Genomic DNA, 19,622 nt, shown 5'->3' on the forward strand with positions numbered 1-19,622 from the left:
AATCGAATGAAAATGCTGCCAGAAAACTTCAAAATGCATCTTGTGGTTGTGTGTACTACAACTATACAGATTAAAGTTTTGTGAGTTAGAAACTCGAAAGGATAAAATAGTCAAAGATTCAAAGTACAAATTTTTAATATAATGAAACTANTTCTAAAATAAATGTATTTTTTGATTGTTCTTCGTATTTTCTGTCTTTTTTAGTGCCTTATTTTGCTTTTTTTGCAATACCTAGTGCCTATTTTATTTTGCCTTTTCCAGCCTATTTCGTTATTTTATTTTGCCTTTTTTATAGGTTTTTAGGTCCTAAAAATCCGTTCTCTGGTTATTAGTAATAATAACTTATTACACATCAAATTATAAATTAAAAAAACTAGATCAGACTTAAAAATAAATCTAGGCGAGGTAAAATCCATATCCAATGTTTTAGAGATGATGTTATACTGCTGGAAAAAAATCTACATTGCAGAGGCTACAATTCGAATTGCATGGCTTTCTTATATTTCAAGAAATTTCGCATTATTTATTGAGAGAACAAACGTTAAGAAGGAATTCTTCAAGTTATGTGAATAAAAACTATCATTTAAAAGCAATGTAGGCATTCGAACCGTTTAGTGTGTAACTACTGTGTTTCGATTGCAGGGATTGTTTATGGGATGTGCATATTTACCTTAAATATTATACGCATTTCTACTTTGCATTTTAATGCGCTATTCTGACTTAACCTTTGATACAGCTTGACCAAAATTAGAGTAATGGCTACATTCACTGCTGGATTAAGGGCAGGGCCGAGGGGGCCGCGGCCCAGGGCCCCCACATGTGATGACGAATAAACAAAAAAATTATTTTTCAGAGATTAAAGAAAGTGTCGCTGGGTATTGAAAAGATTTGTCAGCACCATAAATACGTCTTGCGGCACGTAACTTAGCTTCTTCTGGCTCTGGTGAGATTATCGACTCACCTAATAATGGAAATTTCCGTGGGATGCTAGAATGACCCACGGACATAGTAAAGGATAGGGAAATACGGAACAAGGGGGCCCGTGAATTATTTATTAACAACCTGCGAGGAAATAATAACTTTGAGGGATGGGAAAGTACAGGTAGAAATTATAAGCCAGATCAAAGAGACAATATATTCGTATTATTCTATCACTATTCACAAACGAGACTGCCGGGGCCATTCGTTTAATACTGCATGCAACATGAGCGGCAAGTACAAAGGAATTCGGGCGAGAATTTCAAAAGAGAACACGTTGTAAAAAGTCATAAGTTAACGATACTGTTAAAATGAAAATATAAAAATTTGTTTCCAAATAAATGTATTTAATTATTAACTAGAGGGCCCCACATGTATAACGGCCTCGGGCCCACATTCTTAATCCGGTCCTGGCTCATTGTATACAAATGCAAGTAGACGACTTTTATTTAAATATTTACCCAAGAAGCATTTCAGTAAATGTTTTTAAAAATAACTTAAAGTAAGTATGCTATAATAAGCGTTAAATAAGCGTGTTTAATATTAAGTTTGTTTGAAGTTTTTTTTTTCAAATATACCTTTAATAAGTGTTGAAAGCGAATGTAACTTAAACTTAAAAATGAAATGCAAATGCCAACGACATAAAGCTGTAAATATAAAATTTTTCCAATTGTAAGTGACTTGTTTACGTTCTTTAAAATGTATTTTAATTATTAAAAGAAAAAATAAAATAAAGTCGATGCGGCGAAAATAGACAGAAACGTCGCGTTTAAAAAGTGAAAAAGACAGTGTAAATAATTTATTAATTTGCTTATGAATAATGAAATCCACAGAGAATCCATTGAACGTATCATTACTTCCAATCCAGCACCCGCAGCGCCAATCGGTGGAACATTCCAGCCTTCAAATGATGAGTTCTCCTTATCCTTACTTACTTTTACATGCAATTAAAAATGCATAAATTTTTTCCAGAAACCTTCATCCATGAGAATGGCGGCGATGAAGCGGAATATATAGCTGCATCGAAGTCGTTTTTTTTCAATTCAAAAATAACCTCAAGAAATTGAAAGCTGCTACACGCCATAAGATATAATAATTAACTTTTTTATGCTTAATGTTTGTGCATATTGATGAATTATGTTTTTTTATATATAGATATATAGTTTTAAGTAGCCAAAGAATGCTAAAATGTCTCTTCCCTATTTATATTTTTGCGACTGTACTTAGATGAGTCCGTGCGAAACAATCCTTTAGTTTCTAAGTCACATTTGTTAGAGAGTATTCGGATGCTACGACATATATGCAACATACATATGTCCTACAAGGATGGGTAAATGTTAAACAATCTATATGAGTTAATAACGACTTATCGTTGAAATTAGGGGTTATAAAAACGTTTATAAAAAGGTTTCTTTTGAACATTTATTGAAAGTTACATTCAAGCGTTTTAAAAACAAAAAATCAATTAAATTAATGCTTATAATTGTAAACTTAAAAAAGCTTTCTTTAAGTTAATTTTGCTTGTTGGGTACATATGCACGTATGTATGTATATATGCACCCTGCAGTGCGCAAGTGTCCCCATGAAATAAAGTTACTAGTTCAGAGATAGTATCCAGTTAGTTCAGAGACAGAACCAGACTTGGACTGGTTGCTTTGTTATGCAATGAGGGACACTGGATACTTAAAAAATTCCGATATCTGCTGGCAGACGAAGTGTAATAAATGAAAATCTAACTACGACCTACGTTCATCGTTAAGAAATATCGGCTCGGCTACAAAAATGGTCAACGAACGAGATTTTTGGTTTAGTTTATTTAAATTGAATTGCTTATGGAGCAACTGTCTCTGAACTATGTACATTGAAATGGTTATGGAGCAACTGTCCACCCACCGCCAATGACACCTCCATTATAAAGTAGACAGTTGAAGCCGTTGTTCGGAGATTGAGCGGGAACTAGTGCTGTGGAAAAAGGAACGCACCATAAACTATTTTTGGGCTAGAGAAATCCCTACAGGGTATGTTTGGATGTAAGCATATTTATTATACAAAAAATTTCAAATGCTAAAAGTGCACTTACACCGCATATAAAATTTCCAAGTGGGTACTTTTCGAATTAATTTTTTATCAACTTTTAATTCTTTCAAATAAGCTAGTAATTGTATATTGCTTAATGCAGAAAACAAAACGAAAATGGAAAATATCGAATGGCCTAAATAACGAAATCAAGCCAAAGACAAGAAACGCAAGGCATAAAATTGAAGTGACCAACGTGTTGATATTTGTTTGTAAACATGCATTGCACGTTGATATGAATACAGACAGGTACGTATGTACATACATACATATGTATGCATGTGTGTACTTATGTACATATGTATGTATGAAAGTATGTACTCGTATATACAAAAGTCGGTACAAATCTGTGGACAACAGTGATTGCAATATAACTTTTGCATCTCGCTCAGCTGATGGTGCTAACAAAAGGGAATGCAACAAATCAATACATACATACATATGTATGTACATTTTATATCCCAGTCGGTAAGATGAGGAGCGAAGGCAGGCGAAAATGTGGGTTCTCATGGCAACGAAAGTCAAAGACGCATCGGTGTGTGTCTATTGCAAAGTTTAATCAAAAGTGTTTCATTATTATTTCATGCCAATTATTCCCGGCGATGTGCAATAAAGCCATAGAAAATAATGCCATATGGCTTTATTTCCATAGGGAAAGTGAAATAAAGTCATGAGCAAAAATTTTACATATGAGAAATAAAGCCATATGATCTTATTTCAATACAAGAGGTAAGTAAATGTTGTCTCTTTGGCGGCGGTCCGGGTTGGCTCGCCACTCTGCGTCCAAACGCGCCGCGCGGCCCTCGTAAAAAATTATTATTCTTGCTTTTGATGATATACGTACATATATGAGGTCTTTATTTAAATCAGTAAGATATATTCATAATTCTATATATATATATATGCATATATATATGTGTATGAGGTTGTCTGCTTTTCGTTTTTGTCATAGAAAACTTTATACATACCTCAAGTTAATATGCATCTTACCGATCTAAAAGAAAATTTCATATAGGTACATACATACAAACATATCAATACAAATTATGTAATATACATTCATAAAACTAAAGTGTGCATAAAAGCTTAAACAGACGGCAGCGTTGTTTCGGATCAACTCGAGAACTAACTGTTGATCCGGATTATGCTTTAAAATTGTAAATTACAAAACCAAAAAGTACTCAGCATTGCAGACGCCATATAAGGAAGACTGAATTATTACGAAATAGAAATAAAGTGGCAGCACTAAGTATACGCCATTTTGCATTTTCTCGTTTCAGTTCAGGAACTTTGGTTACTTGTTTTTCAAAAACAATCTTTGTTTTAAAATTTATGTATACACATACATATGTGCTTTTTTTTAAATATATTTTGATAGCGTTTCTAAAGAGAATATTGGTGATTTAGTTCATTTTTTAGAGTGCAATTGCTAATAAAAATGAGCCATCAGGCAGGTTCTGCAATTTAAATCCAAAGCGGATGTGATTGAAATTCACTCGGAAGTGAATTGCAGAACCTGCCGGAATATTCCAAAAAAGGTATTTTATTATTAACTTTCAAAAGGTTAATATTAATCTTACACCTCCGAACTGTTGAAATAGGGATAAAACGTGCGTATTGGTACTGGGGATGTTAATCCCGGGATCCCGGGATCCCGGACTTTTCAAGGTATCGAAAATCCCGGGATTCTAGGCAAGTAATCCCGGGATTTTCGGGGGTTGTAATTTGCACTGATGGCAATAATAGAAACCCCCTTTTCTCGACCAGTATTGTCTATATTTCTTTTTTTTTATTTAATAATTAACATTGTTTTTGTAAATGTCTAGCTCCTACATATAACACCGAGCGATAGTAAATTTTAAACACAAATACTAAGCAATATATTCGCGAATTACTTGCCTAGAATCCCGGGATTTTCGGGGTTTGTAATTTGCACTGATGGCAATAATAGAAACCCCCTTTTCTCGACCAGTATTGTCTATATTTCTTTTTTTTTATTTAATAATTAACATTGTTTTTGTAAATGTCTAGCTCCTACATATAACACCGAGCGATAGTAAATTTTAAACACAAATACTAAGCAATATATTCGCGAAACTGGACGCCAGTAATTCAAAAATTATTTAAAAAATTCAGAGAAATGTGCTTAGAGAAGAAGTATGGTTATAAAATTAATTAGGAAATCCTGTAGAATTTAAACAGATTCAAGATTTAAGTGCAGAAGGGCTGGTAAATATTGAAAATGTTATTTTAATTTTATCCCTGAAATTTCGCAATATTTGTTTTTTGAAAAAATTATATATGTATATGTTAAGGGCTTATATAAACTCGATAACATCCTCGAATTTCGTTCTTCTAACTTTGTCTGCTTAAAATTACCTATTCCTCCTTGTGAATCCAAAAAATTTACATTTGTAAATTCTACAGAAATGTTCCATAGCATTTGTTACCCATATTTTTTGTTCTACATTGCAATGTATTTTTTAATAATTTTTGGAATTAGTTATATCTTTTAAGTTACAAAGACCTTCAAAATAAAACCTGCGGTCAGAGAGAAAAAATAAAAACGCCACTTTAAATAAAAAAGTGAGTTTCAAACCCAATTATTTAATATTTATTTCATGGTAGGAGAGCTTCTCAAACAATATAGAAGCAGTTTTTTCGACTCAAGTTGTTGAAAAGTAATGAATATCTAAATCCCGGGACTAATCCCGGGATCCCGGGATTGTGACGCCATCCCGAAAATCCCGGGATCGTAAAAAGCCGAAAAATTAACATCCCTAATTGGGACCCCTCCTGTCATTTTTGGACGCTTTTTTTCAAGTAGTACCTTAAACTAGAGAATTACCGAGTTACTTTTTATATACACACCAGCTGTGCATTAGGTAAACTTTACACGAAAAATTATCAAAGGTGCAATAACGCCATAATTGCTTTATTTCACTTTCGCTGTGGGAAATTTGAAAAATGTGAATTAAAATAAAGCCATATAGCCATAAGGCTTCATTGCACAACGCCATTTTTTCCTTCTAAGGGAAACTTAATGAGAAGGCTGGCAACCTCTGGCTATTCTATATATACAAAATGGAAAGGAGTAAAGAATCGAACACGAAAACCTACCGCTTCAAAAGATCCGAAATAGCATCTCCCAGAAAGCCTCGTGATGTTCAATTTTGCCGACTGGGAGAGTACACACATATATGTACCTAAGATACATATATACAAATTAAAACTTGCTTTTGCGCTTTTAAAATTTATGCATGTACATATGCACGTATGTACATATGTATTAGAGGTTTACGCCGACAGGCTTTGCGGCGGCGGCGTGGTCAACGTCAAAAATATTCGGCGGCGGCGGCGACGCCGGCGCGTCTGGAAACGCCGGCGCTACTTCTCATAAGGTAGATTTCAAAGAGCCATGAGGCTACTAATCTTATCATTTCAACTCGTCAGTGTTAGGCATTCGCCATGCCAATTATTCTACTATTATAATTCTATTTATTTCATTATTGAATTAGTTTTAAATTTAAATATTGTTACTTCCTACTTGAATTAAAATGTTGAGTGTCTGGCGCTGATTGATGGGCGAACAGAAGAAGGTCTGAGGTATATACATACATACACACACGGATCTCTATATTCTCTACAGATCCGTATGTNCGGCAACTACTCCTTGGCGTACCATTCAAGAAATTCAAAGCAAATTAAAATTTTGTACATATTTTTTCTACCAAAATACAAATGCACTTGAAAACCGGAAATGGATATTCAAAACCGGAAATTTATCTAACATAAACGAGCAAAATCTGTAGATAAATAAATAAAATAATATTCAAGGTTATAGTTAAATAGTGTAGACGAATTATGGATATTGCTGAGTCCATTGGAAAATAATTTATTAGTGAACAAACAAACATATGTACATACATATGCATACATACATATGTATGAATGTTTTCACTCACACTCACCTACGCTTGCTGGACATTTTTCCGTAGGCAATTATCCAAAGAGCAGCCGAAACGCCCGCCACTCCCACTATGGCGCTCTGGTTTTGCGCAATTTTACTTAACGCTGGTGCCATATTTCTAATTCCGCCAATAGATCGACAAGGAAAAAACAGCACTTGTTTTCTTTTAGCGAAAGTAATGAAGTTGAAATCACTGACACACACCTTCACCTAATGCCTCAATCGCCTAAACACGTCCAGAAAATTTACTTCGTTTAAGTGTTTTTTCGTTTTTATGGGTCTTACTAGACAAATGAAAAAAGAACCTTGTTAATTTTTTTCACTTATCTCCAATTTCCGCCTTATTTCTTTTCGCAGCAAGCAAGTAAATTTCGCACTATTTTATATGCAGAGTATGACAATGCATAACTTCATTTACGTCAAACCACTGATATAATTCAATAATTTACCGCACTTATTATTATATGTATTTGGTTTTTATAAGAATTTTGATGGGAGAGCTGCTATTCAATAAGTTAAAAAGATTTTTTAAGCAGTTTAATTTTATTATCTCGCACAACGTCAATTCCACTTCAACAACACATCCCGCTTGCTCCAACTGCAATGACAAAAGATGGACGTTCGCCTTTATCCGTCAACGCCATTCTTTTTGTCATCCATTTCCTCATAGTGCTGCCGGATGCATTTATTTAAATTGCTAACGAATTGTGCGATATCGATTAAACGATAGCCGTCATCGATTCGCCAACAGTTACCAAAGAACGCAAATCCATAAGTCTAGGTTCAGATAGAGAATCTTTTGTTGCGGCAACTCGTTACTAGTGAGAAAGGGAGTGGCGAGCAAGAGGGAAGGGCACCGATTTGATCATGCTCGGGCACAACGCTTTGTGCTCTCGTTCGTCTGAGTAACTCTAGTTGGCCGTTCACAGCTGACAACAACAGTTGTGTACAAAAGAATTTCTCTGTGTGAACGCGGAGGGCAACAGCAAAAGAGAAGTTGCCGAAAATGGGCAACAAAAGGTTCTCTGTATAAGAAGAAACAACTGGCTGAAGTGTGGCGAGTGAGTCTAGAAGGCAAGGCGAATTTATACAAGGTGGTGTTACTGGCGAATTTAGATTTTCGTCGCGGTACTTCTTAATGTCGAAATGATGTGTTTGTTGTAATATGAATTCGACTTGTTTTCAACAAACACATCATTTTGACATAGAGAAGTACCGCGGCGAAAATCTAGATTCGCCATCAACACCATCTTGTATAAATTCGCCTTGCATTAGGAAGTTCCGCGGCGAAAATATAAATTCGCCAGTAACACCACTTTGTATAAATTCGCCTCGCTAGAAGGTTTACAACGAGGCCAATTTATACAAGGTGGTGTACTGGCGATTTTAGATGTTTGTTGTAAACAAGGCGAATTCATATTACAACAAACACATCATTTGGCATAGAGAAGGACCGCGGCGGAAACCTAAATTCGCCAGTAACACAATGTCAAATCTCAATTCGCCCCAAAGTTTATATGTAGTTTGTTTTTGCTATTCATGGGTATGCTGTCAAATCAGTAAAAGCAAAAACAAAATACATGTACAAAACACATTGAAACGACGAGCTACGGGCGAGGGCTTCCAATTTGCTATCTTCATTATCTAAACACTTTGTCGATGACGACATGGTTTGTTCGAACGCGCCAGCGACATCAAGAATTTGTATGAGTTTGACATAAAAGAAGAGGAAGAACCTTATCTGTCGCTAAAAAATGGAAATAGATCTAATCTGGAGTGAACACAGTCGTCGCGTAGCCCGGTGGTCATGAACCAATTAGAAGTGTAATTGGATCATGCCCGGTGGTCGCCAACATAATTATCTACATAAGGCTATCTGCACACTTGTCGTCCAATCATAGTTGCGTTATCGTCTCGCCCTGAAATTTAGAGCCGAGCACAAGCATTTCAAAGATCTGCACACTTGTCGTTATCGGCAAATCGTAGGTGATGCAGAAACGGATAATTACGGCACTGTCGTTTGCAAATCGTTGTACGCATTGTTTGTTTACATTTTATGGGGAAAATTAGTGAAAAAGTTAATATTTGCATTAAAGTTGCATAAAAATAAGTATTTTTTGCATAAAAGCTGTGGATTATTAAAAAGTGGATAATTCCATTAAAGTTCAATAAACGTGAGCGTGTTAACTATAAAATATGACGAAATTGTAAAAAGTCTCTGTGTGGATGCACAAAACACATTTCAGGAAAAGAAATGAAGAGATATTACTGAAAAATTATGTCTAGAATTGTTGCAGCACAGTCTACATTTTAAAAATTGCAGTTTTTTGTAAATATTTCGCGAAAATATCAACCCGAAAAAACAGAAAATACCTGCTCCAAGTGAATTTTTAGACGCCAAATGAATTGAAATATCACGACCAAGTGTGCGAAAGTTTAGTAGTCATTTAATCGTTGCATCATGATTGTGACGATAAAGCAACTATGATTGGACGACCAATGTGCAGAAAGCCTAACGCTAGGCGCACATTGCATCCGATAGGCCGACCGATTTCGGCCGAACAATTTGACCGTCCGAATTGATGCGCACACTTAACCAGATTATTTGCCGACCGCGTTTGTACACACAAATCTAGTTTTCATTACAATTTTGTAAGCAGTGAAATATTTTGATACATTTTAATTGACATACTCTAAACATGTGATTTTATATAATTAATTTTTTGTTTTTGCACCCAATAAGTTATTTTTTCGTTGTCCATTTTGGTACTTTTCACCTGACATCGGACGAGAAAAACAAACATGTTTGGTTCGGTTATCGGTTTATGTGTGAGATCGCTCATATAGTCACAAGTGTTTATTCAAATCGCCCTCATATAGCCGATATCGGCCGAGCACAATTCGGTCGATGCCGGCTGCAGTGTGCGCGTAGCGTAAGAGTACGTGTTAAAATAATTTGACAGCTGTGGTTCCGTAGCTCTTCGTTTTTATTGTGTTCGGGCTATAAGGCGAGAGAAAGAAGAAGAAATCAGCAGATTGGACAACACCACCTTGTATAAATTCGCCTTGGGAATTCGCGTCCGTTTTGACATCCAGTTTCGTAGATGAATTCGCCGCAAGTGTGATTTCGCGGCGACAAAGAATGTTGTTGTAACTCAAGAACGATAGAATTACGTTCTTTCGCGGCACATTTTCGAAGTAACGTGAATGTAGATTTACGTTCTTTGATAAAGTACATATTATAATTCTACATGTGCTATAAAAGATTGCATGCGGGATGGAATCCTTCGTATATACCGGGAAATATATTTCCATGACCCGTAGCAACTCTGTCATTGTAAGCTATTCAGCACGACCCGATTGTGAATCGTTCCCATCAGTCGCCATATTGATTTTAGACGAAAAATCTCAACCAGCCACATTGGATCGTGTCATTTGGACGTTGCTCTTAAAATAATAATTTTTCTCAGCGATTTCAAAGACCTAAAGGTATGGAAAATTCAAAAGAAAATGTGCTTCATTATTTATATTTTGTATACGTCTAACAAAGAATTGGGTAAGGAATGGAATTGATGGATAATTCTGCAGAGTTGTCTAGGCGTAGACGATTACTCGTGAAGTTGTAATTTGGGGGTTTAGTAAAATTACATAACATTATATTTGACTTAAATAAGTTTTGATTGTGGACAACTCGCTTGCATAGTTTTGTTAAATGGTATGGTATAAGAACATAAACCAAATATTTTAGTATATATTTGAAGAGTTAATGAAAGAAAATGCACAGTTGGGAAAACACGAAGTATTCATGCCTTCAAGTTCATTTTTTACGCAGGAATTTTAAAAATCGTTTCCCCGATTAGGACAAAGACATAACAGCAAAGCCGTCTAAACGGTCAATACATTGGAGAAATACCAGCGAAGCTGAAATATCTGCACATCATAACCGGATAAACTTCGGGACCAAGCATTGCCTACCAAGGAATAATACAGTAAGAACGAACATGTAAATGTCCTTTTTTGCATTGACATCCTTAAATTTCATATTTTTTATCGCTAAAAATAAATATTTTCTTGGTTCCAAATTTTTTTAAAATTTTAATTAAGGCAAAAGCAAAGGCAAGCACTTGGCTTAACTTTAATTTTGAACAAGAAAATATACTAAAAAAAAAATAAATAGCGAATAGAAATTGCTATGAGTATAAAAGCAGCTGAAGGCGCAATAGTTCTGCAATTTATTAAAAAGGCTACAGTTTGATTTACAGATACTAACATCACAACAGCGGTCGGAAAAATTAACAGACAATCTACCATGTCTTCTATGAATCAGCGACTAAAACGTGATATGGGATTTGATAATGATTCGCGCAGAGAAGATCGTAGACGACGCAGTCGCTCCCGTAGTCGCTCGCGTCAACGTCGTTACCGCCGCAAGAGTAATGATAGTCGCTCACGTAGTCGCAGTCGTTCCGTGGAATATCGTAGACGTCACGTAGACAGACGTACACGCAGTCGCAGCAGAAGTTTAAATCGTCGGGATAGATACAACACCAGTCGACGACATAGAGATTCACGTAGCCGTACTCCTACACGTTCGCATCGCAGCAATAGGAGAGATTCTCGTTCACGCAGTTCAGACAGAAAAACACGTGATGGTGAACGTCGCCATAATTCTAATGAAAACAAAACTTCTACGTCCAATTCTGGGTCTAACAATGGCTCCACAACAACACAACCGCAGCTAGAAAATACAGATTTGCAGCACCTACCGCTGCCGAAACGTGAACCTATTGGTGCCTATTACAATCTTGATACAGATGAACCGATCGATAAAGAACGCATACATCGTGAAATGGAAGAGAAATTAAGGCAAGCACTTGCTAAAGAAGGCAAAGTATATCCACCCAAAAAGCCAGAGGCGTCACATCCAGTATTCGCGAACGATGGTTCATTTTTGGAAATTTTTAAGAAAATGCAAGCGCAACAGAATGCAACACCGGCAACAGTCCCTAGCGCCGTGGCACCAATACCGGCTGCACCTTTACTTGCATCTACCTCAAATGCTGCCGCCTATATTGCGGCTACATCGACCGGCAAATGTGCGCCGCCACCACCAATTGTTGGACGTCGGCGAGGTGGAAAAATTTTGAAAACTGGAGTTGTAGCGAAGCAAAAAGCTCAAGCTGAACAAAGTGAAGATCCGAAAGATTTCTGGTCACTGTATTTAGCGGAAGTAAACAAATATAAGAATCATGCTTGCGATTCCGACGGCGGCACTAGGCCCCTAGTTAAGTGAGCCTAAATTCGCGTTGAACTGAACTTGAATTGAAATTCGTGCATATGCATGTATGCATATATGTACATACTTCGAGTTTCCCCCCAGCGTGACAAGAATTCTGTGCNAAAATTAAGACAAGCACTTGCTAAAGAAGGCAAAGTATATCCACCCAAAAAGCCAGAGGCGTCACATCCCGTATTCGCGAACGATGGTTCATTTTTGGAAATTTTTAAGAAAATGCAAGCGCAACAGAATGCAACACCGGCAACAGTCCCTACCGCCGTGGCACCAATACCGGCTGCACCTTTACTTGCATCTACCTCAAATGCTGCCGCCTATATTGCGGCTACATCGACCGGGAAATGTGCGCCGCCACCACCAATTGTTGGACGTCGGCGTGGTGGAAAAATTTTGAAAACTGGAGTTGTAGCGAAGCAAAAAGCTCAAGCTGAACAAAGTGAAGATCCGAAAGATTTCTGGTCACTGTATTTAGCGGAAGTAAACAAATATAAGAATCATGCTTGCGATTCCGACGGCGGCACTAGGCCCCTAGTTAAGTGAGCCTAAATTCGCGTTGAACTGAACTTGAATTGAAATTCGTGCATATGCATGTATGCATATATGTACATACTTCGAGTTTCCCCCCAGCGTGACAAGAATTCTGTGCATATACATTACTTACGTTAAGAACTTTGATTCCAACTGAATTATGAATCAATTCCATTTCTACAACAATCCTGTGAATAATTTTCTGATTGCATTATACATTTAGTGGCAATTCTAGTTGTAAGTTTTCATTTATCAGTAGGTTAAGTGGTAAGAATAGAACCTTTAAAACAAGGAAACATTTAAATGATTGCCCCCTAATTTTGCTGGCTAAGTACACTTATTTACATTTTTCGAGAAAATGTTACAAAGCAGGAATACATTAAACTTTTTTTTTGTATTTTGTGTAATGTCAATATTAATTTATTTTGTGTTTACTCTTTACTAACTTGTATTTCATTTCGCTATACCATAGTCAGCTTCCAATTACATATCTCTTCCTTTTACTAACATTAACATTTTTCACCTTCAACTAACATTCATTATTCTCCTCATTTTCTTGTTTGCATAAATGTGATTATTACATAACATTGCTTGAAGAGCAGAAAGAAAATTACTGTCCATGTCTAAAAAAGAACAAAAAAAGAGCGAACTCGAATATAAGATGGAAACAGTTCCGATGGACCCGCGTTTTCCAAATATGAATGTAACACGACATTGCTGGTTTTCCTATGTGGAATACCATCGTTGTCAGAAGAGTCGCGGAGAAGGGGATGAATCATGCCAATATTTTCAAAAAGTTTTCAAAACAATGTGTCCCAATGCTTGGGTGGAAAAGTGGGATGAACAACGGGAAGCTGGTGTGTTTCCAGGCAGAATTTAAAATCGACCGCAATTAGTATATATTCTTAATTATTGTTGAATTGAATAAAAAAATATGCAATTTTCAAAACACTCCGATATACACGTACGCACACCCAACCACTTTTTCACCTATTTGCTATAAATTTCTTTAATAAAAATGATTTTTAGTGTAGAGAATTGGGAACGTTTTTTCGATCGGTACTCAACCAAGTTATTCATAGAGCGGCTAGAGTATCAAGCAAATTTATTTGTGAACTGAAGGCTTGTTGAAAAGGAAAACAGATTTGTGAGCTATATACAAGTTAAAAAGTGTATGGTTTGAATCTTATTTGGGGCATAGTTTTAAACTGAAAAAAATTTTGCAATTTTGTTCTCCTTTTAAATTTCCTTTTTACTATTTCTTTCTATAATTTCTGTCTAGTTTTTATTTATATATATATATTTTTTTTTTGTAAAAGATGTCTGCTGATGCAAAACTTTAATGAGATTAAGGTTAAACATACTCTTAAACATGCTTAATATATCGATTATAGACAATATTAATCATTCATCCATATAACTAATGAACGCATTTCTCTTGTATGTGTCGTTACATCCTGATTTCGTGTAATCATCACAATTGCTCGATCGCACACTCCTTCGCTTTGCCTTTTCCTACTTGTGCGATTTATTAATTGCAGTATTTTCTAATATAACAAAAAAATTTCCATGTCCAAAAAAGGCAAAGAAGATACTATGACGTATAAACTGGAAACAGCACCTTTCGATCCACGATTCCCCAACCAGAACGTGACACGCTACTGCTACCAATCTTACATTGACTACCATCGCTGCCAGAAGGTGCGTGGAGAAAAGTACGAACCATGCAACTACTTCAAGAAGGTATTCTCATCCATGTGTCCCAATGCTTGGGTGGAAAGGTGGAATGACCAGCGTGAAGCCGGTACCTTCCCTGGCAGAATTTAAACAGGTATTTGTGGAGATGGAACAACGCCAGAATAGCAATTTGAAGGAATATATTTGCTGCTTTCCGCTTACAAATTTATCAACTAAATGCCATAATACATACCTTCATCTATGAAATTATGTATTAAATATGAAAACAATGTTTTCAATATAAACGNCGAATATATTTGCTGCTTTCCGCTTACAAATTTATCAACTAAATGCCATAATACATACCTTTATCTATGAAATTATGTATTAAATATGAAAACAATGTTTTCAATATAAACGAAAATAATGGCTATTTGGAAATTAAATTACATAATATTGAAACTAAGTGTGTTATGATAAATAAATAGATAACTTCGTATTTGTGAATTTTTTATTTCTTATTAAGTTTATAATGGCTGCGCTTCTTTATACATTCCAGACAATCTCATTTCACAACCAGAATAAACAGAACGCGTTTGAAATATACGTTAACATATCATCAGGAACGTTCTAAAGAATAAGTAAACAAAAAAGTTTATTCCAAACGTTCAGTATGGAGAAAGAAATCCAGCCAATATGTTATAGACGAAGAAAATGCAGTCGAGTCTACGTAACCGGAACGACCCAAATTTATATCGTCGTCCTTATGCCAGAAGCATGAATGTGGAAATTTACCAATTTTGGGTTAGTGCGTCGACTTTACTAATAAACTTTAGATGTTCCATGTTATGCCAAAAAAATAGAATACCATGGGTGCACGGAAACCACATATTTTACAATGTCAATTACATGAATGAAGAGTTAAGTCTCATGAAAAAAACTTCAACTTGATTCCCAACATTTTCATTTTTACACCATTGTGTTTCTGGCATAGGGGGACGATACCTGACCGTGTTGTCACATCAGAATATTACTCAAAAAATACTTAGTGGGACTCTTTCTTGCTGCCCTAGAACCTGCTGAGAATTCGAAGCCGGTGAAATATGTAGGAAATCTCCTTGGGATGAACACAAAAGTTTATAACCATCCCCGTAGGATNGATAAAGAAATGCAGCCAATATGTTATAGACGAAGAAAATGCAGTCGAGTCTACGTAACCGGAACGACCCAAATTTATATCGTCGTCCTTATGCCAGAAGCATGAATGTGGAAATTTACCAATTTTGGGTTAGTGCGTCGACTTTACTAAACTTTAGATGTTCCATGTTATGCCAAAAAAATAGAATACCATGGGTGCACGGAAACCACATATTTTACAATGTCAATTACATGAATGAAGAGTTAAGTCTCATGAAAAAAACTTCAACTTGATTCCCAACATTTTCATTTTTACACCATTGTGTTTCTGGCATAGGGGGACGATACCTGACCGTGTTGTCACATCAGAATATTACTCAAAAAATACTTAGTGGGACTCTTTCTTCCTGCCCTAGAACCTGCTGAGAATTCGAAGCCGGTGAAATATGTAGGAAATCTCCTTGGGATGAACACAAAAGTTTATAACCATCCCCGTAGGATTTCATGCTATTACAAACGCCTCTGCATCTTTATAAATGTGTTTGTATGTACATATCGTCGTTTAAAGTAAAAACTGCGTAACTGACATTTGCTGCCAAAAATTGGATTTGCTTACATCCTTATCCATTCGTCCTGAAATATACTAGCCAGAAATGAGATTGCTTTATAAAAAAAAGAGAGCCATTTTGAAATATGAGTGTTTTTACTCCCTAGAAAATAATTTATGCAACCTCACATACGCGGTTTTGCATTATCTTGATAGGCGGTTTTGGATTTTGTTGATACGCGGTTTTGTACTTTAAACGACGATATATACTTTAGTTAACCTTTAATGCTATGCTATTGAAGTGACAGAAGGCCGTTTATAGCGGAATTTTAATTTCTTTTTCGGCTCATTGGTAAGTATGAGGATTTGTGAAGTATTTTATATCGTTTACAAAGAACTTAGTCGAAATAATTAGGGCAAATATCCAAAGACAAAGTTACAATCCATTACTTGAATGCGGATTTATATGTGATTTATTTTTAGGCCCAAAATAATCCATTATATGCATTGCCGGTTCATTTCTTTGCGAACTTTATAATAAATTTGCTAATAATGTAACTTTGACATTGTAGCCCAAAAAGCCTTTGTAGAAATTTGCAGATAAATCCGGTGAAATGAGAAAATTTTGCTAACTAAAATAATAATCGGCTCTATACCGAAAATCGTCGACGATCGTCAGCGCATCAGTAAAATGGCTGACGATGGCTGCTTCGTCGCTTTTACTGAATATATTCAGCATAGGCCGAAATAATTAGATTTAACGTTAGTCTTCTAAAAATTGTGTGCCGAAATGGTAAGTTACGTTAAAATCCTGCTGCATAATATTCTCATTATCTGGGTCAAATCAGTATACATAAAAACCACGCAGGTAAAAACTCCATGATTTCTTATTTCTGCAGTGAAACTTAGATTTCTTACTTTAAGTAAAATAGCATTTATAAAATAAATATATAGCACATCTTTGAATGTAGACAGTTTTTCGTTTAGATTAGGCAGCTTAAATCTTTACATTTTAATTTTACAATTTGTTTATTCATTACTATCTAAGTGTAGATTACAATCTACATAATTGCAATTATGAAACGATTATAATAACGGCATTTGTCTCTTTATACTAGGGCCTTCTATAATTTTTTGGTTTGTGTTAGCCCACCACCTGGTATTGGAAATTACAGGAGAATATGAATACTTTAATCACATGAACCGTCTAGCCAGCCATCTCTCCATCGTTCATTAACCTTAGAGCAGTCAAATTGTGGTTTGCCTAACTTGACATTGACCCGATTGTGGAACTTGCACAGCCATTGCGAAAATTCATATTGTGAGTTTACTTGCGCAGGATGATCTTTGAGACTGAATATATATATATATATATGTAATCACTGTCGTTGTAATAGCATTGAGCCTGTTCGCTCGGGCAATAGCTACAGGGCAATGTCGCATCTTATGGTGCAACCAAGAAAAACGTTAAAGAATTGGGAAATGCAACAAAAATTACCCAAAAATTGGCAGATGTCCCCACATTAAAAATATTGCAGGGACTCCCAGAGTTTGCAGGAAAATCTGTTTCGCCATTGATAAACCTTATGTGAAATGGCATACGGAAAGTTCCTGGAACAGGCTTAATAATGCCCCGGTGCAATTACTTCACTGCGGACAGGCTCATTTATCTAAGCAACTTACTCCTTGCGGAAATCCTTGGCGCAGTGCTCACATGGATAAACGCGCGACAACACTTCAAGAAATGTTTTGATATCTTTTTTTTGATGGTCAGTGGGATTATCTTGATAAAATGCCGCCATTGTGTGTAGTAGACCCCATGTTGCGCGACCTAACGCCACTTTATCCAATGGGCAACCATTTGGCGCAGCTTCACTCGCTTCTGTTTTGGTTTCCTTTGACGTATCCTAGAAAGTTTTAATAAATGTTAATAGGCCTGCAATTATGAAACCTTGCCTACGCGATTCTCATGCTGCCTTGTGGTTAATCCAATCTTTTGGAAAGTACAAGCACTTACCGCCTTATGAAATATTTGCCGTTGTTGTTTTGACCAGTACTTAAAATCTGTGCACGTGCGGCAATTGCTATCTGGTTTGGCCGGTGTTCCATACGGATCGTGTTTCGACATAATTATTTCCAAAACAACCTGCAGTCAAAATAAAATCAAATAAAATTTGAAAATTTCCCCTTTAATTGCAGTGAAAGACTTTATTGGCGCAACCGCTGTCAGCTGTGATGAAATGTCAGTACTAGGGATGGCAGCGATTAATCATTTGATTAAAGTAATCGAGTTTTTTTTAGTCCATTTACGTATTGTCGTACCTGATGCCAGATAAAGCAGCGTTTTTGCTGCATTTAAAATGCAACATTTAGCACTTTCGAACATATGTTTTCGAAGAGCGTTCATGCTACCGCATTTAGCAAATGTACATTTACGCGAGTTCGAAATCGTATGCTTTTGACAAACAGCCCCGTTCCAGTCGCTTATTCAGATCCGTATCTATTACGATAAATTCTCACGGAAAAGATAATGTGCAAAAACCCCTACTGAAAAGGAAAAAATTAATTCTAAACCGAAAATTCAATACAAAAACTTGAATTGTTTTAACCATAACCGAACATTTGTTTGTGTATATATTCATTTGTCGGCGCTGTCAATTATAATTTCCACACTTAATTAGGAAACAAAACAAACAGAGTTGATCACAAATTAATCCAGATTTCTATCAGCATCATATCGATGTTGAATTTGCGTAACTTTTCTTTATCCAAATAATGTAAAATAATAAATGAAATCTCGATCGGCGATCACTGAAACGCAGCTAGCGACTGTATACTCGAAAAAGCAATGTTGCCAGTTTTTCTCATTAAACCATGTTCGAATCGTGGAAATTTTGGAAGATCACAGGGTTGCTTTTAGCATTTAGATTCTTAATGCAAAAATGGAGTTGCATTTAGTTGCATTTAGGTGACGAATTTTGTATGGATAAATGTACATTTAGAGTAGCATTTAGAGCTAAATGCGCTAAATGTGCTTTTACGCATAACCAAAAACAGCCCATAAAACTTTGTGACTTTGCGTGACATTTGTAACTTTACTTAACGCCAAGAAAACTGCTTCTACTGCTAAGGCTGAATTTGTTTTTCAATTTTGAATTAAGTGACCTATGCTCTTCACTTAAATAAAATTAAATCAGGCCAAATCCATGGTGAAATGAACAGAGGGTGGCGCATTCCCGAAACCGCTACTTTGGTTTTGCCGACTTTGACAATTATGGCAATACGTAAACAAACTTTTTGTTTAGAAACAAGTGCAAACATATTGCAAACGTATTGTGTACTTTCGAGTGAAAAATCGAAGTACTTCGTGCGTTCTGAAGTAAAAAACGTTTTATTTGTAATAAAAACTTTAT

At 35.9% G+C, this 19,622-nt stretch overlaps 3 protein-coding genes across 9 annotated transcripts; 2 read left to right on the plus strand and 1 right to left on the minus strand.

Annotated features, from left to right (window-relative positions):
* Positions 1–10,386: 10,386 nt before the first annotated feature.
* LOC108376905 (cytochrome c oxidase subunit 6B2-like) lies at positions 10,387–14,832 on the plus strand. 7 transcript variants are annotated; one of them, XM_017633163.1, is made up of 4 exons: positions 10,421–10,513; positions 10,857–11,027; positions 11,275–11,890; positions 12,434–13,227. In XM_017633163.1, exons 3-4 carry the CDS (start codon positions 11,334–11,336, stop codon positions 12,858–12,860), a joined length of 984 nt encoding a protein of 327 aa, XP_017488652.1. In that variant the 5' UTR covers positions 10,421–10,513; positions 10,857–11,027; positions 11,275–11,333; the 3' UTR covers positions 12,861–13,227. The 7 variants fall into 7 exon arrangements, 6 of the variants coding, with proteins under 6 accessions (XP_017488652.1, XP_017488651.1, XP_017488655.1 ...); XM_017633162.1 differs by lacking the exon at positions 12,434–13,227 and having other exon boundaries at positions 11,275–12,420; XM_017633166.1 differs by lacking the exon at positions 12,434–13,227 and having other exon boundaries at positions 11,287–12,420.
* LOC108376906 (cytochrome c oxidase subunit 6b-2-like) lies at positions 13,405–14,383 on the plus strand. Its single transcript, XM_017633169.1, has one exon. It carries the CDS (start codon positions 13,468–13,470, stop codon positions 13,726–13,728), a length of 261 nt encoding a protein of 86 aa, XP_017488658.1. The 5' UTR covers positions 13,405–13,467; the 3' UTR covers positions 13,729–14,383.
* A 1,595-nt stretch (positions 14,833–16,427) lies between the features above and the next one.
* On the minus strand, positions 16,428–18,445 carry Alr (Evr1_Alr domain-containing protein Alr). The gene is made up of 3 exons (XM_017633170.1): positions 18,227–18,445; positions 17,893–18,116; positions 16,428–17,562 (listed from the first exon to the last, which is right to left on the minus strand). The coding sequence occupies exons 1-3, from the start codon at positions 18,335–18,337 to the stop codon at positions 17,400–17,402; spliced, it is 498 nt and encodes a 165-aa protein (XP_017488659.1). The 5' UTR covers positions 18,338–18,445; the 3' UTR covers positions 16,428–17,399.
* Positions 18,446–19,622: the final 1,177 nt, after the last annotated feature.

This window comes from Rhagoletis zephyria, unplaced genomic scaffold (assembly GCF_001687245.7).
Source record: "Rhagoletis zephyria isolate East Lansing unplaced genomic scaffold, Rhagoletis_zephyria_1.1 Rzeph_scaffold_11197, whole genome shotgun sequence".
Classification (NCBI taxonomy): domain Eukaryota; kingdom Metazoa; phylum Arthropoda; class Insecta; order Diptera; family Tephritidae; genus Rhagoletis; species Rhagoletis zephyria.

What these genes read in the sequence shown, in the direction of transcription:
- LOC108376905 (XM_017633163.1), top strand. Translation starts at nt 11,334, where the DNA reads ATGTCTTCTATGAATCAGCGACTAAAACGTGATATGGGATTTGATAAT.
- LOC108376906 (XM_017633169.1), top strand. Translation starts at nt 13,468, where the DNA reads ATGTCTAAAAAAGAACAAAAAAAGAGCGAACTCGAATATAAGATGGAA.
- Alr (XM_017633170.1), bottom strand. Translation starts at nt 18,337, where the DNA reads ATGTCGAAACACGATCCGTATGGAACACCGGCCAAACCAGATAGCAAT. An exon ending in GGCAAATATTTCATAAGGCG is followed by an intron (nt 18,117 to 18,226) that starts GTAAGTGCTTGT and finishes AAAACTTTCTAG; the next exon opens with GATACGTCAAAGGAAACCAA. An exon ending in GCCAAGGATTTCCGCAAGGA is followed by an intron (nt 17,563 to 17,892) that starts GTAAGTTGCTTA and finishes ATATATATTCAG; the next exon opens with TCTCAAAGATCATCCTGCGC.